This window comes from Callospermophilus lateralis, chromosome 16, assembly GCF_048772815.1.
Source record: "Callospermophilus lateralis isolate mCalLat2 chromosome 16, mCalLat2.hap1, whole genome shotgun sequence".
Taxonomy (NCBI): domain Eukaryota; kingdom Metazoa; phylum Chordata; class Mammalia; order Rodentia; family Sciuridae; genus Callospermophilus; species Callospermophilus lateralis.
The window spans coordinates 54,437,362-54,464,607 of record NC_135320.1 but is presented as its reverse complement, the minus strand read 5'-3'; the positions used below and the strand labels follow the sequence as shown (position 1 = coordinate 54,464,607).

The following is a 27,246-nucleotide window of genomic DNA, read 5'->3' as shown; positions in this document are numbered from 1 at the left end:
CAATAAAAATAATGTGTTTGCCTCTAAAACAAGAGGAACTACAGAAAATCCCAGCCAGTTGAATTTACTTCATACCTCTACTGTTAGGAATAGAGATAGCTGTTCCAATGAAGAGGTTGGCTGTTGTGAAGTGTAACAACTGGAATTGGTACAGGATGGTGGCAGGAGCAAAAGGTTAAGTTTTAGGTTGGTCATGAATGCATGACCAGCTGGGTAATCTGGAAGATGATCATCTGGAGTTTTTGGTCCGCTGTCACATCTACAACTACCAGCTCCCATTCTGCATTTCTGGGCCTACCTGTACTTATTCTGAGGATAAGTTCAGCATCATCTTTCAGTCTAGATTAGGTTCCTCTGAGTTACCTTAAACCTATTTTATGGCATTAATATCTGCCTCTCATTAAGCTAAGGTCTTAAAGACAGTCTCAATTTTGTCACTTACAAAAACTATTCGAGTGAATAATGTTTTCTAGTGCTTAAACAATGACATTAAGCTTATGACTGTCCAGAATTTTATCTTCATCTAACTGATCGTACTTTTTCAGTAATTTTGTGCATTTATTGTTAAATTCACTGCCTCCTATTTTGTTCAAAAGATAATGTAGGGGAGGGAACTACCAAAGAAGAAAAGCAGAAACAATTCATTCTCACTCAGCATACACTTACCATCTCTGGGTCAATACTGTTGGCTGCTGAAGAATAAAAACATAATAGTTAATATTGAGCATTTGAAAGGTTTGGGTCCTTTTACTAAATGTATATACAATCAATCCTTTGATAACACATGACAGTACTGTTATTTCCATTTTAACAGATGAAATTAAGACAGGTGATAAATGATGAAAGTGGAATGCAAAACCCTTCATGTAAAAGTGGCAAAAACAACAAATATTTTATATTTTAGGCATTCCCTAAGTTAAATATCTTGGATTAATCACATTTTGATGCTTTGGTTGGAAGCCTTTGTTTTCCATGAAACTGCCTCCTCTCCACACCAAGTTGTAGAAATATTTAATAGCTTAAAAGAGGAATTGTAGTCTTGAGCCACTAGAGGGAGCTTGAACACAACAGAATGTAAAGTCTAACTGATTTATATCTAAAAATTAATGTGAATCCAAATCAATACAGCTTCCTAATGAAAACATCTATATTTAGGGTTAAATGGGTTTTTCAGATAAGGTTGAGGCCTTAAGAGATGTTCTTTCCATTCTGCCACACTGCCTTTTGGGAGCTTATTCTGATGTAAACACTTGTCTTGAGATACTTCAGTATAGGCTTAATCAAGATGTTTTGTTTATAAGGCATCATTTGGTATAGGGGCTTCCTTGGGGAAAGTTGACTTTTTTTTTAAAGCTTTTTTTTTTTTTTTAACACAATACCTTTATTTTGTTTGTTTATTTATTTTTATGTGGTATTGAGGACCAAACCCAGGGCCTCACACATGCTAGGCTAGTGCTCTACCGCTGAGCCACAACCTCAGCCTGAAAGTTGACTTTTTGTCTTAGTTTCTTGTTCAGTTTATCTTCCTAAGCTGACATAGTTGAAGTCCTTTTTGACTATTCTCACTTCCTTATTTTCCTCATTAGATGTATATCACTCTGGAATATTTTCTGTACTTAAATATACATGTTAGTGTATTATATCAGTTCCCTTCTGATAATGTTTAGGTTTTTGCTAGTATGTTGCTTTTACAAACTCTAGTAGCATTCTTGTACAGGTTTCCTTGTATGTATGTACTAAAATCATTGAGTAATATACATGTAAGTCCTGCCACAGTTACAGGGTTTCCTGCATCTTCAGTTTCATTTAGCGAAGGCAGATTTATTCTGCAAAGAGACTGCCAATTTGCACTCTTCCTAGTAAAAGTCTTATAGTTCCACATCCTTAAGAATACTTGACAAACTTTCATTTTTGACACTAGTGGAGTAAAAAAAAAATTGGTTTTTGTTTTACCCTGCATTTCCTAATCACTGAGATCAAACTTTTTTTTAAATGTGTATAATTGGCCATTTTCATGTATACATATCTTGCATTTAAAATTAAGAATTTGGGGGGTTGGGGCTGTAGCTCAGTGGTAGAGCGCTTGCCTTGCAAATGTGAGGCCCTGGGTTTGATCCTCAGCACCACATAAAAATAAATAAATAAAGACATTGTGTTCATCTACAACTTAAAAATATTTTTTAAAAAATTAAGAATTTAGCACAGGATGCTATTCTCTGATAAATTTTAATATTGTATAAAAAATTCAACTTGTTACACAAGTACATATGTCCTATTATTTTGTGCATACATCCATATACATATATCAAGGTAAAGTCCAATACAAAAAATTAGCATTTCCTATGGCCAGTGTTCTAAGAAGTAAGACTGCAAAATATTTTGTAGTTGATGAGATTGCAACACTAAGGCAAGATGAGGCAGAAGCAAATTATATCCACAGAACATTACAAAATACCTTGCATAGCTTATTTATTCTTATGGTAAACTCATCTTAAAATTCTGAAATTTCCCCCCCTAAATAAATTTATACAAGTTGGTATTTTATTTTCTTTGTATAGTAAACAGGCTTCCTCTGTACTGGTTGTGTTTTACTTCCCAACATTATAGACCTAATAGCCTGAGCTTTGAGGCTCTGTGCTGCTTCCATTGCAATTCTTGATACAGTGACTAAGGATGTGTGGAGTGTTTCTAGTCTTCATCTGTATCTCAGGCGATTTTCCAAGGCTTCCATTCTCTGTGTCATTTCTTCTAGTAAATCTCAAATTAAGGAAGAGGGATCTGAATTGCATGTTTTCATTGACATTCTAATACAACTTGATTTATCTAAATAAAATTTTGTCCTGAAATATAAAAGGCTTTGAGCTTAAAAAAAAAAAAAAAAAAGAATTCTTGTCAAGTATTTTAAAACCCTGACTTTTAAGTTTAAGAAACTCATTTAATACACTTTCAAGACAAATATAGTTCAAGTTAAGTTCATTTCTAAAGACAGAGCCATCCCACTGTTATATGTAATCATTACATACACACACCCAAATCAAGAAATAGTTTAATTTTTTTTTAACTGATTCAGATTTTTAATGGCATTCATACCCCTGTTGCTTGTAAAAGAGTTTGCTATAGCACACCTCTGGGAACCAGAAATGATAATGTTGGGGATGTTGTAAAGAGAAGAATATGAAAGATTAGGACTTGAAAAGTAAAATATAAAGTCAGAAGAGAAGAGAGGGAGTTTTCACCCATGATACAAGGTAAGGCTAAAAGGTAGCTTCCTGGAGGAATTTGATCTGTGCTCTTTTTATTCATAACTTTAGTCTCTTGGGAAGTAGACCTTCAGAGGTCGGGTAGAAAGAGAGAAGAGGCATTAAATCAAGTGTCTTCCCAGGAAGCTCCTTAATGCCCTCTACCTGCCCCTTTGGCAGAATGGGAACCCAGATTCATCGTCTATATTAACTACCGTCAAAAAGATTGTTCTGTTTTACTTAGGGGAGCCTGTGTGCAGCTTTTAGAAGGGGAATTGCTATGTGCTATTGTTTCTTATTATACAAGCCCCTTGGCCCAGAGGTAGTTCAGAATTAAACCATTTCCCTATAGGCTAGTTGATGCACGCCGAGATACATATCAGCCAGCTTTAGTAAGCTTACTGTAATTTTAAGTTCAGAGCAGTTGGCAGTGTGATCAATGTGTAAAAAGCACTGAATCCTCATTTATCTATTATCCCAAAGCATTCCTTTTATTTATAATATTGTTTTAATGAATCATTGGATCTTACTGTTCCCTTGGTAGAATGTTTCATCTTCTAGAGTGCTGATATAAAGATATCTGCTGCCAAAAAAATGAGAAGGAAAAAAAAGCCCAATAAAAGAGAAATCCTTTAGAAACTACACATTGAATCCAAATGTGGTTGCTTTGCAGTTTATGGCCAAAGAAAAGGTTGGGGGTTTAAACTGAGTTTGAAACCTCTTAAGTCTACCACATTCTCTACCTAGAGACACTGTACCTTTGATGCACTTCAGATCCACTACATATCGTCCTAACCAAGAGGGAATTAAGTCCTTTATTTTATTTTCTTACATATTGCCTGGTTGACTGGCATTTCTGCTAATCCTCCTAGGACAGCAGATGGCAACTAAATGCCTGACACTAAATGCCTGACACTTGCCACTAAGCCTGGCTTGACCCTGTGTTGGCATGGCAATCTGCTTTTTTTTTTTTTTTAAGAAAAAGCTTTTCCTGGAGCTCACTATCCTCAACTTCCTGGGAATAATTTCACCTGATAAAAGCCATACAGAGCATTTGTGAGTTTTGGTAATATTCTTTGCATTCCATATGCAGCATAACACTAGAAAAGGATATAGCGCTGTGTTAATTTTTTTACTTCTTCATTTGCAAGGTTCTGAAACATTATGAGGTTTTCACATTTGCATTGATCGTGTTTTTCTTCCAGAGGGCTTCCTGAGAAAGCAGATGGAAAGTGTTCACCTCTGTCATCCACCAAACGTCCAGACACATAATAATAGGATTGAATCATCATATAGAGAAAACCATAGTGAAAGAAATGTTCCACTTTTCCCACACAGTCAGATCCAGTGAAGTAAATACCAGGAAAGGACTATATATGCTTCTAGCACTGAAACAGGCCTTAATTGGGGAATAGGGGACAGAATACTGTTTCTTTTCTTTTTTTTTTTTTTTCTCATTCTATTTAAGTTCTCTTTTCCTCCTTCCTATTTCCTTTAAGCCAAGTTTTTTGGCAAGTTGCAATGCTGTTATCAAATTATAGTAACTATTTTACTTGGAATTACCTGAAGATTTTGTTGAGTGGAAAAGTTTTTGTGTAGACCGTGAAAGATGGTCTTCTTCAAATAGATATCTATGTTGCACTGCAAAATTAGAACAGGAAAGTAGGTCTTGGATATTTATGGTGACTGGCTCAGATTCTGTAAAGAGAAAGACAACTGAAGTCAAACCTGCTTAACACCACTGTGGTCCAAAGTAGCCAGCAGCACAATAAGGCGCTTGCTATTCCTGCCACCTAGTACAGAGCTTTACTTTGATATACTGAGGCAAAAAGTCTATTAGCAGAGCTACTAGTTACCAAATTACAAACTTGAAGTATAAATTTCCTTGTTACAGGAAAAAAAGGCCTCAGTTAACATAATTTAAATCTGTCTTACTTTCATTATTTTACAACTTTTATTGGGAGAGAAACCATGGCAGAAACACCCACCAGAGATTCTGAAAACATTGTTTTAAAAAATTACCTGTTGGCTGGTGGACCCTCTTTGGCAGTTCCCCTGCTGGGGAGTCCTGTCTTCCATCAGAGTCTTCTAGAGCTGAGTGGAAAGAGGTGACCAGAAGGGATGACAGTTTTCCACACCCATGCATGTGCTTGAGGAAGCTGGTCTCAGACCAACTCCTTACCTCCTGACATAACTCAGATTTGGTTTGGTTTGTTTTTATTGGTAATACCAAATTCTCAGAAAAGCAGTTGTTTACTGTAATAATCGATGACCATTTTAGGGCAGTTTAGAAGCCTTCTCCCCTTATGTACAGCTTCTAAAGAATGCTCCCCCACATCCTCCCAAAAAATAAACAACATATCTAGAGTGAAGGGTAGAAAAAATGGTTAAATTTGTTGAATCAATTTGAAATGCCAGCAATCCAACTCAAGCGAGGCATTTCAACATGAACAAAATGGCCAAGAGGCAACGTATGATCTACCCACAGGAATCTGAAAGACCTTCCCTCCCTGGTCCCCCTTTATCTCAGAGTTTTCCTTTAGAGGATTAAGACACATCACTTAGATTGGATTTTAGAGGTGATTGTACCTGGGGCATGAGTAGGAAGAAAAATGGACAGAACTACCCTGTACAAGCCTACTTGGCACAATTAGTGGATTGTGGAAAAACATTTAGAATTCAACATTTGAATTCTAAAGGGCAGTCTAATAATATTCTATACACATGAGTTGTCCATGCAGAAAAGCATTCTTTGAATTTCCAACAGTGAGCTTGCAAGGATAACCATCCCTTTCCACTCCAAATTACAGGTATATTTTGAAATTGTACCTCTTCTCTCCTGGTTTATATAATGATGTTTCCTGCTTACATGATCACTTTTCTAGGGCTTTGGTGAGGATTAAGTAGGCTGGCACCTCCTACTATTTATCACACCGCTCTGCACAGAGCAAGTACTCAAGCTGTGATAGTTATCAGTTTTGTCTTTCCCTCTCTTCTGTTCCCTTTTTTGTGATTACTGATTCTAAGTACCACTGGCCCTGACCACCAGGGGGCACTTTTTTTGATTATGCTGAAAGAATGGGTTGAGATTCCTCCTTTGATTGTTCATACTGGCCTTTCCTAGATGCTGCTATAGTACCTTCACAGATGCCTTTCTTTAGCTTTTCACTTATCTCGCCCATTGAACTGAAGTCTTCTGCATAGAAGAGATGCTTGTCAGTAGGCTCAGAGGCAATCTCCTGTAGTTCTTCCTCAATGGCTTTTCCAACCCCAACAGCATACATAGTGATACCTAGGGAGCAAAACAGGTAGGAACAAGGCAGTTAGGGATTTGCATCCCTGCTCTGGAAGTTATGTGTACTACATCCAAAGTCAGCTAGATATTAAGTGATGTGATTGAGGGAGGGGTTCATACCAACACCCCTTTCTTTGTATTTTCCCTCCATTTTGCTTTGGCCCTATGAACAAAAGAGAGGGACCCTAAAGAGGCATCTGGGAGAGGTTGGGTACCCAACATGTTGCACAGCTTCAGGGAGAGTTATTTAACAAATCTGCAATTTTTCCCTGAATTAGTCTTCTGGATAAGTAGAAAAGAACACCTATCTTATGGCTTACTAAAATGGGGATCTCTTCTGGAAGAATTTTAAGAAGCAGGACAATTTATGATCTTATAATCAAGATGAACCTTCAATAATCTAGGGCCAAGTGAAACTGCCTTCTGCCTGGTTTTTCTTAGGAGGACACAATCTTATGAGGAGATGGTAAGCTGAAGAGGAGAATCTGCAGATCACTGGAAATCCCTAGTCAAGAGAACAAACCTAAATGTCAACATTAGATTTCTTTGTTTGTTTGTTTGTTTTTTGGAACTTTACACTGAGCTACATCCATAGCCATTTTTATTTTTGGTTTTGAGAAAGAGTCTAAGTTACTAAGTCTGGGCTCAAAGTTGCAATGCTGCCTCAGCCTCCCAAGTTGCTGGGATTACATGCATGTGCCTGGCTCAACATTAGATTTCAAAAGGGGTATGAATTTTCTCCAAAAGCTTTTCTAAATCAGATTAATCATTCTTCCCCCTTCCTTTGTATATTGTTCATTTGAAAGTAAAATGCAATAAGAATTAAGCTCTCCTTGTTTTCCAACAGTTTGCAGAACTGATATCTTTTTTTTATTAAGTTGTAGATGGACATAATACCTTCATTTTATTTATTCTTTCTTTCTTTCTTTTTTTAACGTGCTGAGAATCAAACCCAGTGCCTTACACATGTTAGGCAAACGCTCTTACCACTGAGCCACATCCCCAGTCCAGCACTGATAATTTATTCTGGCAATTCATTAGATAACATTTCTTAAACTCACATTAAAGTGGCCCTGAAATTCAAGGGCTAAGAGTTGTCTGTAAGTTCAACAGCCAAGGTCAGCATATTTGTCTAAGAGCCTAGTGACTTTACATACAACTTCCTAAAAAGGGTAACTATTTTAGGATTATGTTAACTATATATAGAAATAATTAAATTCATGTGAGGATGTCACTTCCGATAAACCTTGCTTGAAGAACCATATGTCTCCTATCACCCACCTTTAGGTAATGTGTGGAAACTTGAGGGGTAAGTGTAAGATAAATTTCAGTGAGTCAAGTGAAAGGACTAACCATTGTTCCTAGAGATGAAAATGCTTTTCCTGATGCTTTTTTAAGAACACAGGCTCTAGAGGAACGGATGGGTTAGACATTAATTCTAGCAATCTAGTCTAATGTGAACAGCCAGTTTTACAGTCCACCCAGCTGATTCAGAGCTGGACACTTTTTCTGGCTCCCACTCTCTTAGGCGAGGAAGCAAGGAGCAGACTGTACAGTAAGCAATGTCAATAAAATAGCCTCCTTCACAAAGAGAGTGGTTGAGGTCACTGTGAACCAGCCTTTCTGTAGGAGGAATGGAGCTCACCAGTAGGGCTGGGAGTACTTTAACTACTGAGCGTTTGTCATGCATCTTCTGCATGCCCAGTCCGATCTAGGCACTGCACCCATAAAGTCTTGGGTGAGGCAGTGTTCTGTACATCCCATTTGTCCCATTAGAGGATCTGCTGTGTCCTCAGCAAGTACTTACAGGAGGTGGCTTGCAAGCACACTGCTTCACAACCTCAAGTTTCCTCATCTCCCCTGAGGAATCCACACCCTTCACTATAAACTGTCTCCACCAGTCATTCCAGCTTCTGGTTGTCTTTTGCCAAGGGCCACACTCTTCTACACTTCACATCCACACAACTGAAGAAACACTCAAATCCCTGCCTGCATTATACAGGAGGTCAGGAAAACCTCAAGAGGAGATGAGCTTTACTGCACAAAAAGAACTTAGTCATCATCCTTCCTAGCATTTTGATTTTCTCAAAAGCTAACTTTCTCTTCCTGCAAACACAAAAATGTTCTCTATCCTAAGGTGATCCTAGTTTCAGAGCACTGGTATTTTTAAAAAAATGTATGAAGATGAACATATTTTTTAACAAGTTCCTTAAGTGATTCTAAAGCAGCATTACCAGTGTTTGGGCACTGTTGTATGTCTGTCTGGTTACATAGCAAGTACAGGGGTGAGTCTATCCACTGGAAATCACACACTGGGTAGTAAATCACATTGCTGGGTGTGGGCTGTGTAGCCTCCCACTCTGGGAGACTTTCCCATCCTTCTTGAGGATTTTAACACCTCTGGGATCCCATTAAGGTTGCTAGGGGGTATAATGGTGATTGTCAGGAAACCTTACGAAAATCAAGGAATTTTACGTTAATGGTCAGCTGTGACCACTTAGAATTTAAGAAATCTGAACCTCAAGTGGTATAAAGCACCTCCATTCTGTATTACCATTGGCCTTGGCTTTGCTGGCCCACTCGGAGACATCATCCTGAGCCCGTCCGTCTGTGAACACGATGGCCACTCTGGGCACCCGTGTGGAGAGGGGCCTGGCTCCTTCTACTTGGGTAAAGCTTCTCTCAAACATGTGTTTCAGGGCCAGCCCCGTCATAGAGCCCTTGCCCATGTACTTCATGTGGGCTACAGCTTTCTTCATGTCTTTGGCGGAGTTGAAGTTTCTCAGGGTAAACTCTGTGCGGACCTGCGTGGAGTACTGGAGCAGCCCCACTCGAGCAGCTTTGGGAGAAATTGCCAAGGAGTCTATAATGCCAGTGACAAACTGCTTCACGATCTCAAAATTCTCTTCTCCAAGGCTCTTGGATCCATCAATCACAAAGACCAGGTCAATTGGGCCTTCAGTGCATCCTACAGGAACAAAAGGAAAGTTGATCTGGTTGGGTAATTAAAAATCATTTACATTTAAAAAATAGAAAACTGTGCTCTAATTGGTGGCATAACTGCTTTGGAGAACCATCTTGGTTTTTATTTAGACAATACACAGGACACGGAGCTCCAGTGTGCACTGGTTAGCACATGGTACTTAGAAGACAATACACAGGACAGATGAGGTGTTGGGAATGTCACAAGCAACAATCATTTTCACATATACTTTTATGTTTGGCTTATCAAATCGGTAAAAATAGTAATTTTCATAAGCAAAAACACACAGCAGATGTACGAATCATCTAAGAAACCAATCCCACATTGTACCCTGATCAGTGACAGCCAGGTCTCGGAGGCACAGTGGGTACACTGAAGGGTCTGACTACACTCTAACCATTCCTATCACTTCATGCTGGGAGGATGACATCACATAAGTGCTGCCATGCTGAGTGACAAAGGAGAAGGAGATTCTTAAAATTCTGCTCAGTCATCATCTCTTCCAAGGATGGTTTCCTAGTAACCCAGATTGCATTAGCCGAATACCCGTAATTCTATCAATTTACTCAACTAAAATTTATTGAGCATCTGCCTTGTGCAAAACAGTAGACACAGCAGGATTATGGTTGTGACAAAGACAAATGTCCAATGCTAAGTTGCTTACAGCCCAACATACTGGATGCAGCATTCCACGTTGTATAATAATTACTTTATTATGTGTTTGTCTCCTCCTTTAGTCTGTGAGTTCTTCCTCTGTAGAGGCTGGATTTCATTCATTTCTGTGCCCCTAATGTCTGGCACACAATAGGTGTTCAATAAACGTTGACTGACAGAATAAAAGAATGAGGCAGTATCTATTGCATAGTGGGTAGCACACCTGTTAAGTACTTCCACTGCCCTGTTAAAGCTAAAAAATGAAGCTCACTGTGAATTCTGTATCTACACCAAAGATTTTTGAGCAATGCAGATGGTTGAGGGTAAAAGAGAAAAACGTTATGCAAATACTTAAGCAATTTGGGTGTGAGGAGGTTTTTTTTTTTTTTTCTTTTTTCTTTTTGTTATTTAGGACCGCAGAAGAAAAATTTCCAGATCCCAAATGGATGAGATCATTTCAAATAGACCACAGTATATTATTATAACATTCTCTTTTATATATCAAGCTGCTGTCTAATCTTTCAAAGTGAAGCATAACAATACAAGCAAGACCCATTTCTATGCCTGACTGGTATAACATGCTAATGTAATCATGTGTATATGAATCTTGGGGACTGGGGGCTTGGGGTCCTTCTCTCTCTCTCCATTAAGTGCTTGTCTTCATTATTCAACCTATTGATTCTTTATTAGTGAAAGAGGAAAAGGCCAATTCAAAGCTTCATTTACATTCATAGCCTGTTTCTGAGTCAACCAGAAAAAGACTCAGCTGGCCTGCATGTGCTTCTCCAGCAGATTTCAGAAATACTGGTACAATTTACCAGCAGCAAAAATTCCTTCCTGCTCCTCCTGTATACCAGCACTTGCAGCCTCCCCACAGAAGGCTGCATAAAGGCTCCTCAGGAAGACAGAAATGCCAGAGACAGCAGAAAACGTCAGAAGCATCCAGACCCTGCTTTGCTTTCTGCCCCACTTGCCAGGTGCTTGTTTGCAGGAGGACCAGTCATGCTTACTTTTGGCATTTTCTTTATGGTAGTTCATTTGTGAGCTGTGATTTACTTTCAGAACATAATTTTCACAAGGTTCTAGAATTGCAGAGTTAGATAAGACCTTGGCAGGTCATCTGTTCCAGGCCTGCTATGGTCTGAACTCCTCTCTTGATGAGAATCTATCACCCCACGACCGAAGCCCTGTCCTCAGACCACTCTGCCTGTAATGACTGCAACAGTGATCATTCATTGAGCACTTTCTGTATACCAGCCCTGGAAGACAGGGTCTCATGTATTCTGCATTCTGGCTATGTGAGCTGTTATCCTCATTTTACAGAGGAGGAAACTGAGACTCGGAGAAGTTAAGTAATCTGACCAGGCAGTATGGGTGGGCATTCTAACTTGAAGTTCATGCTCTGAACTAATTAATCATGCATCTTTCCTAATAGAAAGTTTTTTTGTCTTCATGCTGAGCTGTAGCTTCTCCCTTATGGCTGTCCCTGGGGTAGGGGTGTCAGATAAATCATGAACAAGGAGATAGTTATTTGGTGTTTGAATGGTATCTCACGTCTTTTATTTTCTATAAAGTTTCCCAGTTTCATTCTTTATTTACTGCTAGATATGGAACCAAATCCCCTTACCATGGTGCTTATTTTTTCTAAGTCATGTTTATCTTGTTCCTTTAAATTTTCTGAAAAGCAATACATGTACATAGAAAAATTCAAAAATTTCAAAAGGACATATGTGTGTGTGTTACAGTCTTATACAAAATACAGCAATGGTAACATAATAAAAACTATTGATCCCTATGCTTTTTTCATTTTCAATATCTCAGGGCTATGCATAGAGCGTCTTCATTCTTTTTTTAAAATATATATTTATTTTAGTTGTAATCAAACCTTTATTTTATTTATATGTGGTGCTGGGACTCGAACCCAGGGCCTCACACATGCTCGGCAAGTGCTCTATCAATGAGCCACAACCCCAGACCTTGCTTCATTCTTTTAACATCTACATCAAATCTCATTGTATAGATGTACCACAATTTATGTAACCCAGGGATTGAATCCAGGGATGCTTAACCACTGAGCCATCCCCAGCCCCCCGCCCCTGCCTTTTTTTTCTTTTTTTAATTTTTGAGACAGGTTCTCACTAAGTTTCTGAAGCTGGCCTCAAACTTGTGATCCTTCCCTGAGTTGCTGGGATTACAGGTATATACCGCTACATCTGGCCCTTAATAAGACTCTTAAGGGTAGACATTTAGCTTGTATTTTGCTGCTACAAGTAATGCTACACAAAATATCCACATGTATATGCCTTTGTAAACACGCACACACATCTGTAGGATAAACTCCTAGAAGTAGAATTGCATTTAAATATGGCTAAATTGCCCTCCTAAAGGTTGTGCTAATTCAGATATCCACTGATCTGTTTATAATTGCCTTTTTTTTTTTTTTTTTGTACCGGGGATTGAACTCAGGGGCACTTAACCACTGAGCCACATCCCCAGCCCTATTTTGTATTTTATTTAGAGCCAGGGTCTCACTGAGTTGCATAGCCCCTCACTTTTGCTGAGGCTGGCTTTGAACTCATGATCCTTCTGCCTCAGCCTCCTGAGCTGCTGGGATTACAGGCATCTGCCACAGCATCCAGTTTATAATTGCCTTTTACAACCTATCTTTGCCAACATAGGAACCATCAAATTTGCTGAAATCTGATAACCAATAGGTTAAAAAAAAGTATCATAGTTTTAATCTCTTAATATATATTTTTCCTTTTATGATTTTTAAGTTGCATACCATGTTTAAAAAGAGCTTCTCTAGGATTATCAAATAATTCTCTCAAGACTTCCTTTGCTATTTGGTGGTTTTATTATTATTATTATTATTACTATTATTATTATTATTTACATTTCAAGCTTTGATCCATTATCTCATCTCTCTTTTCCTAAAGTACCATTTGCAGAACTAGCACAGTCCTACCTCTCCCAGCCAGATACTCTTCCTCAGCCAAAGATCACTCCAGCCTTTTGGCTGATAATGAACTGTCAACTAAAACCGAAAGTGCTTTCGCAGGTGCTGCTACAGTTACACCTCCTCCCCCACTCTCTGTGCACACACACTCTTCTTTATGGGAGAAGCAGAGGTGCCTGAAAATAGTCCAAAAGGCAGAGCTCCAAAGCCAAGAGAAAGCAGAGCCAAGTTCTCATCACTTACTCTTGCACCGCCTTCCATCCTCAGCTAGAACAAATCCCTCTGAGCACTTGCAGATGTAGGAATTGCCATTGTTGACACAAATGTGTTCGCAGCCGTGAGGGGTCGATTTGCAGATGTCCTTCCCTGAGGAAAATGTGGGGAGGTAAACAATCCCACCAGTCAGAAAAGAGCTGGCATGAACAGTCACAGGTGGAGAGGTTGAGGAAATAAGCCACTTAAAAAAAAAAAAAATGTGCAAACCTTCTGTTTGGGGACGTGGGGCAGGGGCAGAAGTGGGTATTAGGGCACTCAACCACTGAGGCACATCCCCAGCCCTATTTTGTATTTTATTTAGAGACAGAGTCTGACTGAGTTGCTCAGTGCCTTGCTTTTGCGGAGGCTGGCTTTGAACTTGTGATCCTCTCAAACCACTGGGATTACAGGCGTGTGCCACCGTGCCCAGCTGTGCAAACCCTCTAAATGACATCTTTTTTAGTCTCACACTTGGATAGCCCAAGATCAGAGATAAGCTCCTCCTCCCAAGAAGCTCCAATTCCCACAAGTCTGAATGGAAAGATGGGTGACTGGGTGTCTTGGATTTACTATCAAATTAGAATTGTTTGCTGGGCTTTAGCTTCTGATTTCTCTCCATGGAGATCCCAAACGCTCCATTTTGTTGGTCTATGAACATTTCTTGTGTGTGAGGTTATTTTGAATTTTTTAAAGTAGTTACAGCCCTTTGATCCTCACCACCTTCTGGGGGGAAAGGAAGATGGAATAGTTCTACTCAAGGTATAAATGAAAAAAACGGACCCTCGAAGAGTTTCACTGAGCTGCCAAAGGTCATCCAGCAAGCCAGTGGCCCAGTTGAGGCACAGCATCTCCTGAGTCTTCCTCAGGTGATCCATAGACAACCCTTCGGCTCTTTATTCGCCCTTTAAAAGGAGAAGCCCCGCACAAAATGGGAATCAACAACTCCAGAGCCCTCTAGGAAACAGGAACGGTGGGATGTGACTTAGTGATCAAATTCCAGAGGTAGAAGCTGTACCTGGTGCAAAACACCTCGACTTACTAAGCAATCAGGATGCTGAGTGAATAGATGGTGTGTGGGTGTGTGGTAGGGGTTACACCCATGTTCAAGGAATAAAAGCAGGAACAAATGGATCAGGCAGACATCATGAGCAGAAGTGTGGACGTGGTCTCCAAAGAAGGGAAATCATAGTATGAGCTAAGACTGAGGATGCTGGGGGGATGCCTGCAGTTGGGCCAGGGCTCCAAGGCCTGCGAGGAGTGGGTTGTTCACACAGAACGTGTTGCTACAGGAAGGAGCCCTCTTCCTGAGGCAAGAATGAGGGTAGTGGGGCTAGGGTTGTGGCTCAGAGGTAGAGCGCTCACCTAGCATGCATGAGGCACTGAGTTCGATCCAGCACCACATAAAGTAAAATAAAGACATTGTGTTCACCTATTAAAAAAAAAAAAAAATGAGGGCAGTGACTTCCACCCTCACTCGGCTGTGTCAACGTGGGGAATGGCTCTGCAGGAAATCCCCCCTAAATCAACCTCAAAAGCAAAGGGACTGATTTTGCCTTGCCCGATAAAGGACCATTCTGCCCACTGGGGCACAGCGTCACCAAATCAAGGAGAGATTGTGAAAACACCCACCAGGGCTGGGTGCGGTAGCAAAAGCCTGTAATCCCAGTAGCTGGGAGATGAAGGCAGGAAGTTGCAAATTCAGCCAGCCTCAGTAATTTAGTGAGGTTCTAAGCAGCTTAGTGGGAGACCCTGTCTCAAAGTAGAAGATAAAAAGGGCTGGGGATGTGGCTCAGTGGTTAAGTAGTCCTGGGTTCAATCACTGGTACCATTAAAAAAAAATAATAATAAAGGGGAAAACTAATAACTCATAGGCAGAATCTCATGGTGAAGATAAATCCTTGCCCTATGCTTTCCTTCTTCTTTTTTAATCTTAGGGTTTTTTAAAAATTATTACTTTATTTTTATATGGTGCTGAGGATCGAACCCAGGGCCTCACACGTGCTAGGCAAGCGCTCTACCTCTTAGCCACAAGCCAGACCAGACCCTGTGCTCTTCTAATGCCCTCCTCACTTAGCTGGTGCATCCACATCTCTCTCTTTCTTGGGGACTAGGATGGCTACTTTTATGTGCCAACTTGGCTAGGTTTTTGTGCCTGGTCATTTAGTCCAACACCAGTCTATATGTTGCTGTAGAGGTAATTTTTAGATGAACTGACATTTAAACTGGTAGACTTTGAGTAAAACAGACTACCCTCCATAATGTGGATGTGCCTCATCCAAACAGTTGAAGACCTTAAGAGAAGACGACTAAGGTTCCCCAAGGAAGTGGAAATTCTGCATCTAGACCACTTTCAGACCCCGGGTCTCCCAGCTTGCTCTGCTCACATCATACTTTCCACCCGCCACATTCCCAAGAGCCAAGTCCTTCAAATCAATCTCTCTTCTTCCCTCCCGTCTCCTCCCCTCTCTCTCACATACAATAGTCTTGTTTATTTTTAATATTTATTTTCTAGTTGTAGTTGGACACAATACCTTTATTTATTTATTTTTTAATGTGGTGCTGAAGATCAAACCCAGGGCCTTGCACCTGCGAGGCGAGTGCTCTACCACTGAGCCACAACCCCAGCCCAGTCTTGTTTCTTTGGAGAACCCTAATACACTTTCTAGCCAAACTCTTAAGAGTCTGTTCTGAGTCACCTATAGTAGCAAGTGATAGAAAGAATAGATTTCTCAAAAACCCACAGAAAACTCTCTTAGCCCCTCTTCCACCCTTTATCATTACTTATAAGTTCTGCCAAGAGGAAAAAAGAACTGTAGTTATCCTTTGGTCCTTGTAGTGACTGCTGGCAGAGATTCTAATTCCTCCCAGTGACTAGCAGGCACTGTGCTGGGCTCTGGGCATCCACACAATGAGAATGGAAAAGGCTGACAGCTGAGAGAAGAGAGAGAGAAGCAAAGAGCCTGACAACTCAAGATCCACTTAGAAATTCCCAAAGAACCAAGGTCTGAATGACCTGATCTCTAGCCAAGGTAGGAAGTCCTATGTGTGATACTGGTTAAAATTTTTTAAAAGGAAGATTTTAAAGATTAAATGAAGATCTGTAGCTGCCTGAGTACCACAGATGGAGAGGCTCTCCACCCAGAGGCTACTTACTTCTACAGCGCTTCCCATCCTCCGCCAGCCTGAAGCCCTCCAAGCACTTGCAGATGAACGATTCCTCACTGTTCACACAAATGTGCTCGCAGCCATGGGCCACATCTTGGCAGATGTCTTTCCCTGAGGAGGGCAGAGCCAGTCAAAACAACTGCACCAACAACATTTTACCTGGACTTGTAGGATCCATCCGTCTTGGCCACTGCACCCCAGTGCCACTTGAGCAGATGGTAAAACTGGGGGATGAAGTTTAGGGGCTTTCATAAGGGCTAAATCTTCCAAGTTTCTCACTAGCATCACCTTCATCATTTGCCAGCACCTACTTCAGTGTCTTATTGAAATGCAATCCATCATCAGTTTCTGCAGACGTTGCTTCTGATACCAGAATGGAAACACTGTTGGTCTGATTACTTAGGAGATTAAACTTCAATTTAGATGAGCAGCACTGAAATCTAATTTTGGCTTTGTCCCTGACATAATATATGACTTAGGAGAATCACTTAACCTCCTGGAGTCAGCTTTCCTGTCTGAAAAATGAGGGTAATAATGTCAGTTACTCATCTTTTCTTCACAGAGTGTCAATTAAGTTGCTCTCTGGAAAGGGCTTCGGGAAGCTTGAGGAAGAAATGACCGATAGGGATGGGAATCGTCTGCCCAGGTCACACCTCTCCCTTTGGTTATACCAAGATGTGTGTGGAGATTTACACCCGCAGTTAAGGTACGCTAGGGCTACTTGTCCTAGTCAGGCCCTGTGTAAGAGACTCTGCTTTCTGAAACAGGAATGACCTCCAGACAAGGTGGCCTCCGTGAGGGGATTGGTGCTACCAGAAATGACGACAACAAAATTATTAAAGGTAAATAAGCAGAAGTTCAGAGAAGTTAAACAACTTTCCCAGCTAATAAATGGCAGATCAAAAAGTAGATTAAGGATTAGGAATATAGCTCAGTGGTAGAGTACTTGCCTAACATATACAGGCCGTGGGTTTAATCTTCACTACCACCACCAAAATATATATATATATATATATATATATATATATATATATATATATATATATATATATATGTATCTCGCACACCTTGGATTCTTTCTTTCTTTCTTTTTTTTAAATTGGTACTGAGGATTAAACCCAGGGACACTTAACTAATGAATCATATCCCCAGTTCATTTTTATATTTTATTTAGAGACAGGGTGACACTGAGTTGCTTAGCGCCTGGCTAAGTCGCTGAGGCTGGCTTTGAACTCATGTGTGATCTTCCTGCCTCAGCCTCCTGAGCTGCTGGGATTGGAGGCATGAGCCATTGTGCCCAGTTTAAACCTTGATTTTTTCTAGTGTACATCTTTCTGCAAGAGTATTCTGCTGAACCTCTTGCTATGATTTGGATCTTAAATGTGCCCCCCTATAGTTCATGTGTTGAAAGCTTGGTCCTCAGCTGCTGATGATATTGGAAGGTGACAGAACACTGAAGTAGGTCATTGAGGGTGTGACCTTGAAGGGTATATTGGGACCCAGCCCCTTCCTCTCCTCTAAGTGAGCAGCTTTGCCTCACCATGTGCTCCCCACCATGATGCTGTGCCTTACCATAAGCCTAAAAGCAAAAGAGCCTGAAAATGGACTGAAACCAAGAGCCAAAATTAATCTTTCCTCCTTTTAAGTTGTTTATCCTCAGGTATTTTGTCACAGTGACAGCAAACTAACACACTTATAATGACACAGAGCATATAAATGAGTAACTTCAGTTACAGCTCTAGCAATGACTTCTTTTTATTTTTTTTCCTTGCTTGTCCATATTTCTTTAATAGAATTATTCACTAACTTAGGTGCTGGGAATTGAATCCAGAACCTCAACGCATGCTAAACACATGCTCTACACTGAGCTATAACCCCAGCCCTAGGCTTTATTTTTCAGGACAGTTTTAGATTTACAGAAAAAAAATGAAAAACAGTACAGAGAATTCCCATGTGCCCCACACCCAGTTTATTATAAACATCTTAAATTAGTATGGCATAGTTTTTATGATAAATGAACACGCATTACTACATTATTAACTAAAGTCCATAGCTTATTTACATTCACTTAGGGCCTCCTTAAGTATCCTTTTTGTGTTTCAGGATCCCATCCAGAACCCCACAGTGACTTTTGAAAGTAACCGATTTATACGGAGATCAGAACAGTGAATTTCATGCCACGGTCTGACTCAGAGTAATGTGAGCCCATGCCAGTAAAACTTACTTTTGCAGGTTTTCCCATCGTCACGGAGTATATACCCTTCAAAGCACTGGCACACAAACGAGTCTTCACTGCTTACACACGAATGTTCACAACCATGGTTCCCCAAAGCACAAGAGTCCAATTCTGAGGATCAAATTGGAATTGCAGAACCAGAAGAAAATGACTCATACGTTAATGACTTATTCATTCATAAAAGACATTTCAGACACCTTCAATTAAAGCAGTGTCTTTTCCCACAGGGCACATTTCAGGATAGAACGTGTGTCTGTGAACAAAAATTTTTAATACATACGGAGCACACACAAACAAAACAATACGATCACCTCCACAGCAAAAATGAACAAAAAATACAAAAAGACAGTTTACAAAATGAGAGATATAAATAGCCTATAAATATTAGAAAATAAGCATAACTTCAATGGCTATCATATGATATCATTTATTTACATTTCTATGTAAGCATCTTTGACTCACACGTAGGTAATCCATTCATTCATTTGTTCAGTCAACCAATATCCTGTGAGTTCCTACTTGGGCCAGGCACTGTTCTAGGCTCTGGGGATAGAACAATGAACACAACAAAGTTTCTGCTTTGGGGAAGCTTTATGTCTAGTAGGTGAGATGTGTGAAAGACCAACAGACAAACACATATGTGATATCAGGTGGGGAAAAGTGTTCTAGAGAAAAAGCAGGATATAAAGAGTGACTGGTAGGTTGGAGCTTTTTACATGCAGCCAGATAAGTTGGCACTGAGCAGAGCCCTAAAGAAAGAGAAGAAGTAAGCTGGACGGCGTGGTGCACTTCTTTAATCCCAGGGGCTCGGGAGGCTGAGGCAGGAGGATCATGAGTTCAAAGCCAGCCTCAGCAAAAGTGAGGAGCTCCGCAACTCAATTCCCCAGGACCCCTACCAAATAAATAAATGAATAATAAAGAAAGAGAAGGAGTGAGTGGTGGTGCCCGGGAAAGGGCATTGCCAGCAAGAAAGAAGAGCATTTGCCCAGGGCAGGGCCAGGAGAGAGCCAAGCAGGCCACTGCAACCAGAGCTGGCTAGGGAGGGAGGCCAGGGAGGGCTAAGTATGGAGCATGTGGGATTCACAGCAGGGCAGGACTGAGTGAGAAGCACAGTCACTGGAGCAGTGGAGTGACATGCCATGACTTCATTTGGAAAGGACTGATCTGCTCATAATGGAGTGTGGGGGAGGATGGTGGAGAGCGGAGCCCTGGGAACGGCCAACTGCAATCATGCTAGCAGCTCAGAGCAGCTGGTGAGAAATGGTTAGACTGTAGCTCTGTTTTTTTTTTTTTTTTAATATTTTACTATTTATTTATTTATTTATAGTTTTGGATGGACGTAATACATTTATTTAATTTATTTTTATGTAGTGCTAAGGATCGAACCCAGTGCCTCACACATGCTAGGCCAGCACTCTACCACTGAGCCACATGCACAGCCCCTGTGGCTATGTTTGAAGGCAGAGCCTCTATTTGCTGATGGACTGATAGAGAATATTTTCACATGGACAAAGCAGAAGAGTCAAGGATGACCCCAAGGTTGCTGGATCTAGCTATTGAAAGATGACGACGCTCTCTATAGGACTGGGAAGTTTCTGGAGAACCGGAAGACTTGTGCACCTGTTAAAATCCTGATGCTGAGGACAGTGGCTTTGTATAAGAACCATACACATTTTAGAGAGTTAACTCAATCCTCTCAGAGTGAGTAGACTTTCCACAATGCATATGCATATTGAAGGCATCAAGGCTCCAAATCACATGATGACTTTTATAATTAAGCACGAGCCATATACCTTTTTTTCTGAAGCATTTTTGCAGGATTTCTCCTTGGAGGGGAGCCCTCAGCACCACCCTGGGGGTTAATCAAGGCAGAGACTCTTATTTTCATTTACTACCAAGGAAAAATAAGGTTTTGGAAGGCTGATACTGCCTCTCCAAGACCAATTGTTATTAACTGGAAAAATAAAACTAAAAATATTATCTTATGATAATAAATCTCATGTTTTTCCTGACTATACTGCATTGCTATATGCTAAAGTAAGCTTTCCAGCAAGAGAGGAATTATGCCTGTCTTTCTTCGGGCCGAAGCGCTGCCAAAATCTTTGAACAATGGGAAAATGTTGTTAACTGAATTTATAACTGCAGAAGAGATTCGAAACAAAGTTGGAGACTCTCGTTTGCTCGAACATGATTTGCTTCTCTGGGCACATTCTGAATTCATTATTAATGCAGAACATTTCCCCCACGGCTTGGGGTAGTTCCTCACGTAGTGGAAAGTACAACTGAGTGATCCATAACACAGATGGCTGGCTGGCTTGCGGTTGGGGCAAGCTTCCCGCACACCCCACCCCCACCCCCACCCCCATGCATCTCTAATAAGAATACTCTATTTCCAAGGTAATAAAATAGCTATAGCTCTTCTAGGCCAGCTGGCCCTGCCAAGCCATAATCCAGACCCCTCTGAGCATGCCCTTCCTTCCCCCACCCTGCCCTCTTAGCTTCAGCTTAGTTATTCCTCTTGAAGAGCAGTGGGAGTCTCCCCCTTCAGACCTAGAAGCCGCTGAACCCCAGGCTTTCCTGTGCCAGGGTGACCCCAGTCTGCATCTAGCAGATGGGCACTGCTTTCCCTTATCAGAAGCAGCAGAGGAAGAAGCCATGTGCCCACAGGGCATGTCTTCACCCTTGGCTACAGGCCACGGAGCTCCCAGCCCAGTTGCCAGTTCTCCTGGGCTTTCAGACTAGTAGCTGTTGGGAATTTTTGTTGTGGGCTTGCTTTAAAAGCATGTGGGGAGGCCTAGCGGGTACAGCACAGTGGTAGAGCGCTTGCCTAGTGTGCATAAAGTCCTGGGTTTGATCTTCAGCAACAGCCGCCTGGGGGAAAAAAACCCAACGTTTTCACCCTGCCTGCTGCCCTCCCCTCAGAGCACCTGATTAATAGAGCAGAGAGGGTGAGTTCTCCCTTTCAAAGGATCACTAGAACCTCCTGCAGAGACGATTGTTTAAGGCAAAACAGGCACGTGGGCACACAGTTCCAAAGGCAAATCTACTAAAAGGCATGTTTCCCTCTGGAGGAGTATCTGGCAGTACCAGAGTTCCAAAATGCACCTTTAAACTAGTAGCTTTACTTCTGGAACTCTCTCCTATAGACACCCTTGCATAATGTGAAGGGAAATATTTCCCAAGTCATGTGTGGCAGCACTGTTTGTAATAGTGAAAATGCAAAACAGCCCCAGTGTCCAGCATGGGCTGTTGGAGGCAAGCTTCCCGCACCCCCCACCGCCATGCATTTCTAATAAGAATATTCTATTTTCCAAGGTAATAAAACAGCTTTAGTTCTTTCAGGAGGATTGAGAGTTCAAAGCCAGCCTCAGCAAAAGTGAGGCACTAAGCAACTCAGTGAGACCCTGTCTCTAAATAAAATACAAAATAGGGCTAGGGATGTGACTCAGAGGTCGAATGCCCCTGAGTTCATCTGCTGGTACCCAAAACAAATATAAAAATAAAAATAAACAAATAAAAGCATTATGTGCATCTACAATTACAAAAAAAAAAATTTTAAAGGAATAATGAAATTATGGCATTTGCCAGTAAATGGATGGAATGGAGACTATCATGCCAAGTAAAATAAGCCAATTCCCCCCAAATCAAAGGCTGAATGTTCTCTCTGATATATAAATGCTAACACACAATAAGGGGGTGGGGGAAGCATAGAAGTTCATTGGATTAGACAAAGGGGAATGAAGGAAAGGGAAGGGAAGGATAGGGATAGGGGATAGGAAAGACAGTAGAATGAATCCGACATAACTTTCCTATGTTCCTATATGAACACATGACCAGTATAACTTCACATCATGTACAACCACAAGAATGGGATTCTCAGTTATACTTCATGTATGTATAATATGTCCACATACACTCTACTGTCATGTATATTTAAAAAGAACAAATAAAAAACATTTAACGTCATCATCTTTAAAGATTGCATTGCAATTCATTTAACCAGTCTCTTATTTGATAGACACCGAGGTGGTTCCTAGTCTTTTGCTATTATAAACACTATTGTAATAAATATTTTTGCACACATAATTTTGCATATGATATGACGATATATCCAAAAAATACACCTGGATGTGGAATTACCTGGACAAAGGGTCTGAACATTAAAAATTAATAAATATTTCTAAGGTATTCTTCAAAGAAGTTATTTCAATCTCTACTCCCACCAACAATGTAAGATATTCTCTGTCATGGTTTCTAATTCAGGGTGTCTGGGGTGCTGCCTGGGTCTTTGGATTTTTTTAAAAGTCCCATCGATGTTTCTGTTAAACCCCCAGGGGTAAGATGTTGTCAGTGGACCCAAAACTTTTAATTAGTGACCTTCTCAAATGCCCAATTATTCTTCCTCTATCAATCACGGACCAAAAGCACTCATCTTTCTCTTGGGTTGTTATATCAGCTACTAACTGATCTCCACATCTCAACTCTCTATAGTCGGTCCTCCCCGTGGATCCCTGGGTGCTCTTTGCAAGATGCAAATCTGCTCACATCACCCTTCTCCCTGCCTAGGATCCCTGGATGCTTTTTGAATTCCAATAAGATAGGAATTTCTTGAGAGGGCTGGCACAACCTGCCCTCCAACCTCACCACCCGTACTGTCCCCTTGGCTTTAGGGTTTTGTACAGTCTTCCCTCCCCCGAAGGCTTTTCCTCCTTCACTGTCCTCTCCTGAGACACCTCTTGCTCTTCTTCCAGCTCACTACCCTGGTCTCTCCACAAAGGTCTCAAAGTTCCATGCATTTGCCCTTTACAGTAGTTTCAAGTTGTAGTTGAACAACTATTTATGTGATCTGGGGGTGGTCTGAGTCCTCTCCTCGTGGGCTATGTTATGGTTTAGACATGAGGTGTGCCCCCATGGAAAGCTCATGAGTGAGACAATGCAAGAAGGTTCAGAGGTGAAACGATTAGATCATGAGAGCTTTAACCTCATCAGTAGATTAATCCACTCGTCTGGGTTAGCTGGGTGGTAACTGTAGGCAGGCAGAACGTGGCTGGAGGAGGTGGTCACTGGGGGCATGCCTTTTGAGTTTGTATTTTGCCCCTGATAAACAGAGTTCTCTCACTGCTTTTTCTCATTGCTACGCCCTTCCACCATGATGATCTGCCTAACCTTGGGCACAGAGACACAGAGTCAACTGACCGACCATAGAGTAAACCTCTGAAATCATGAGCCAAATAAACTTTTCCTCCTCTAATTGTTCTTGTCAGGTCTTTGGGTCACAGTGACGCAAGAGCTGTCTAAAACAGGCCATGACTACGTGGGCTCTGATGCCCCAACAGACCACAGACTCTGTCCTCCTCTCCATTTCCAGAATAGAGACGGAAATAGAGAATAAAGAATGCCTGGCACACAACAGCCCCCAGAAAAGGGCTGTTGAATAAAAGAACATGTTTCCTCAATTTTCTACTCTAAAACCAAGGGTAATTAAATCCACGTCACAGGGTTTTATGCAGATGTTCCCAATGAAGTTCCCATGGAGTGTGGATGCTGGCGGTCAGCTGGGCTCCCCACTCTTTCCCACACATCAGTCTTGCAGAATGCATAATTCTCATTTATTCAGCAAAATGTTCACTTTCTGCATATTGGGGATGTTCTGGGCCACTTACAAATTCAGAGAACCACATTTAGAAAATGAGAGACGGCCAAAGGTGCATTACAGTTAACTCCCTGGCCCTAGGTTCCAGGGCTTTCTACTAAGTCTGGAAATCATCCTGAGGTCAGTTTCTCCACAAATACTCCCCTGTGGAGCAGTGCTACAATGGCTCCCATCAGGTGGAGGAAGAGAGCCACCATCTCACTACAACAGGGGAGTCTTCAGCCTGGGGGACCACGATGGGCACTCCAAGGATGGCTGCATTTGTTCAGCAAGTGTTTATGGAACACTCTGTGCCAGGTACTACTTTTACTTGGGGACTGGAAGAGACCCTGGAAATGCATTGATCCAGGGCCTCCCCTCCCCCGCCCCTGCCCCCGTCTTTTTTTTTTTTTTTTAAGAGATAAGAAAACTGATGGTCAGGGAGAGGTAGGGTCTTTCCCAAGACTCCTGAACTTACACAGGTGATTTGTCTTGGCTATGCTGGGGATGGAAGGGAGAGCAGATCAAAAATCTATTGATTCTGTTTCCTGGTCCAGCTGCACACCCTCTAGTCATCCTGCTTGACAGGTAGAGTCCCAGGAGACAAGCTAAAAGTCTGCTCAAGGGAGGCCTGTGTCCAGACAGTTTCCTGTATCTCTCAGTGCTATAGGTGATGTGTCCTGCCTGTATCCGATGGCTCCCTCTCACAATACTCAGTACTGAGCACTGGAATGCTAATCTCCCCACAGTTCACATGTGGACCCTGGGCTGGCATGTGCTGGTTAGCTTTTCTACTCCACCTCTGGTCAGATTCTCACTCAATCTCTAGTGTTGGATTAAATGTCTTTCTCTAGACCTGGGGACGATCCCCCTGCCACACACTCCCATGGCACTTCTCCTACACATTTTCCCCAATTCTCACTGCCCCAAAAGATGATGTCCTTAATATCCATCTTCCCAGAGAAACTTTAAAAAATCTGGGGGGCGGCACCAGGGATTTTACTCAGGAAAACACAACCACTGAGCCACGTCCCAAGACCTTTTTTGTATTTTATTTAGACAGGGTCTCACTGATTGCTTAGTGCCTCACTGTTGCTGAAGCTGGCTTTGAATTTGTGATCCTCCTGCCTCAGCCTCCCAAACTACTGGGATTACAGGTGTGCACACTGCACCCAGCGAAACTTTAAACTTCAACTGGGCAGAAAATAATCTAGGGCAAAAACAAATCTGTGTCAATACCAGGGATCCCTGGCAATAATCACACTGCAGGTGCACTGTAAATACTTGTAGAGAATAAGAATAAAAATACCAGCCAGGCATGGTAGCACATGCCTATAATCCCAGCAGCTTTGGAGGCTGAGACGGGAGGATCACAAGTTCAAAGCCAGTCTTAGCAATTTAGTAAGGCCTAAACAACTTAGTAAGACCCTGTCTCTAACTTAACTACAAAAAAGGGCTCAGGATGTGGCTCAGTGGTTAAATGCCCCCTGGGTTCAATCCCCAGTACAAAAAAAAAAAAAAAAAAAGAATAAATAAACAAGACCTTAAAAAAGTAACCAGACTCCAGTTCCAAGAGAGGAGTGAGAGGCTCAATTATGAACCATCACTTAAGAGGCACAGGTAAGGGGCTTACAAGAGGTCTTAGGAGGTAGGAAGAAAACATTTCCCAAAGAAAAGATCCTCTTCCTTTCCCACATGAGGAGGCAGATCACACTAGCTATATCGCAAATGGGGTCTGCAATTTGTGATCAGGATGATGAAAAGTTTCAAGAGGTAGCTGAGGTTTTTGTGGTTGAAACACATCTGGATTACCCATCTGGTGAGTTTCACAGGTCTGTGGGGCAGCAATGGTGGGGTCACATGTTCTATGCACTAGCATCTCTGTTGGTGACAGACCCTAGGTCTGGGGCTCCACATATGAAGTTATTAAAACCAGCTCGATCCCAGAGGGAGACAGCCATGGTGGCCCCCTGCCAAGAAGGTAACCAAAGGCTAACAGCATTTCCTGGCTTTCTTATAATAAAAGTAGGAGCAGTGAGCTGGCTTATAGCTCAGAGGTAGGATGCTTGCCGAACGTGTGAGAGATGCTGGGTTCAATTCTCAGTACCACGTATAAATAAGTAAATAAAAATCAAGGTCCATCAACAAATAAGAAAATATTTTTAAAAAACAAAACAAAACTAGGAGCAACCAATCCTTTGCTACCTCTGTATGAACTTTTGTCAGACTGAGAAACAGCTGAACTGAAATGTCCATTTTGGTGAATATCTCACAATGGGCAAGAGATCTGAAATCAGTGGACCCGGGTTTTAGTTCTGGTTCTGCCATTGACCCCCAGGCAGGTTGGGGACATCATTTTCTTCCCTGTGCTGGCTTCCCACAAAAGCAAGGGATGGCCTCTAATGTTCCTTCTATTGCACCAGGGTGAGGGTGGGCCTCTTCCCTCACCCCTGGCTTCCTCCTGCACGGTGGCCCGTGCCCAGATTCCCAGGCTGACGCCCTATCCCGGGATGCAGTGGTATTTGGAGGTGGGCACTTTGGAAGGTGATTAGGATTAGACAAGGTCATGAGGGTGGGGCTCAGTTCTAATGGTATTAGTGCCCTCCTACCGTGTAAGAGCTCACTAGTTCTCTTAGGTGCACACTCTCTTTCTCTCCCCTCTGACATGTGAGGAATAGCCAGAGATGCTGGCTGTCTGCAAGAAAGGAGCAAGGCTCTCACCACAACCGGACCATGCTGGCACCCTGATCTCAGACTTCCAGACTCCAGAACGGTGAGAAATGCATTTCTGTGGTTAAGAAACAATGCCCCATTTGTGGCATTTTGTC

At 41.6% G+C, this 27,246-nt stretch overlaps 1 protein-coding gene across 3 annotated transcripts in view; it reads right to left on the bottom strand.

Moving 5' to 3' along the window:
- Positions 1–2,219: 2,219 nt before the first annotated feature.
- Matn2 (matrilin 2) overlaps positions 2,220–27,246 on the bottom strand; it is a 135,231-nt gene continuing 110,204 nt past the window's right edge. For 2 of the 3 annotated variants that reach the window (XM_076835575.2, XM_076835577.2), the window contains 9 exons: positions 18,775–18,897; positions 16,539–16,661; positions 13,374–13,496; positions 9,089–9,502; positions 6,379–6,531; positions 5,262–5,333; positions 4,803–4,937; positions 4,354–4,452; positions 2,220–2,751 (listed from right to left, as the gene is read on the bottom strand). In XM_076835575.2, coding sequence (XP_076691690.1) covers positions 2,696–2,751; positions 4,354–4,452; positions 4,803–4,937; positions 5,262–5,333; positions 6,379–6,531; positions 9,089–9,502; positions 13,374–13,496; positions 16,539–16,661; positions 18,775–18,897 — 1,298 coding nt within the window. In that variant the 3' untranslated portion in view covers positions 2,220–2,695. The remainder of the gene's footprint in view (positions 2,752–4,353; positions 4,453–4,802; positions 4,938–5,261; positions 5,334–6,378; positions 6,532–9,088; positions 9,503–13,373; positions 13,497–16,538; positions 16,662–18,774; positions 18,898–27,246) is intronic. The other variant, XM_076835576.2, reaches the window with a different exon arrangement.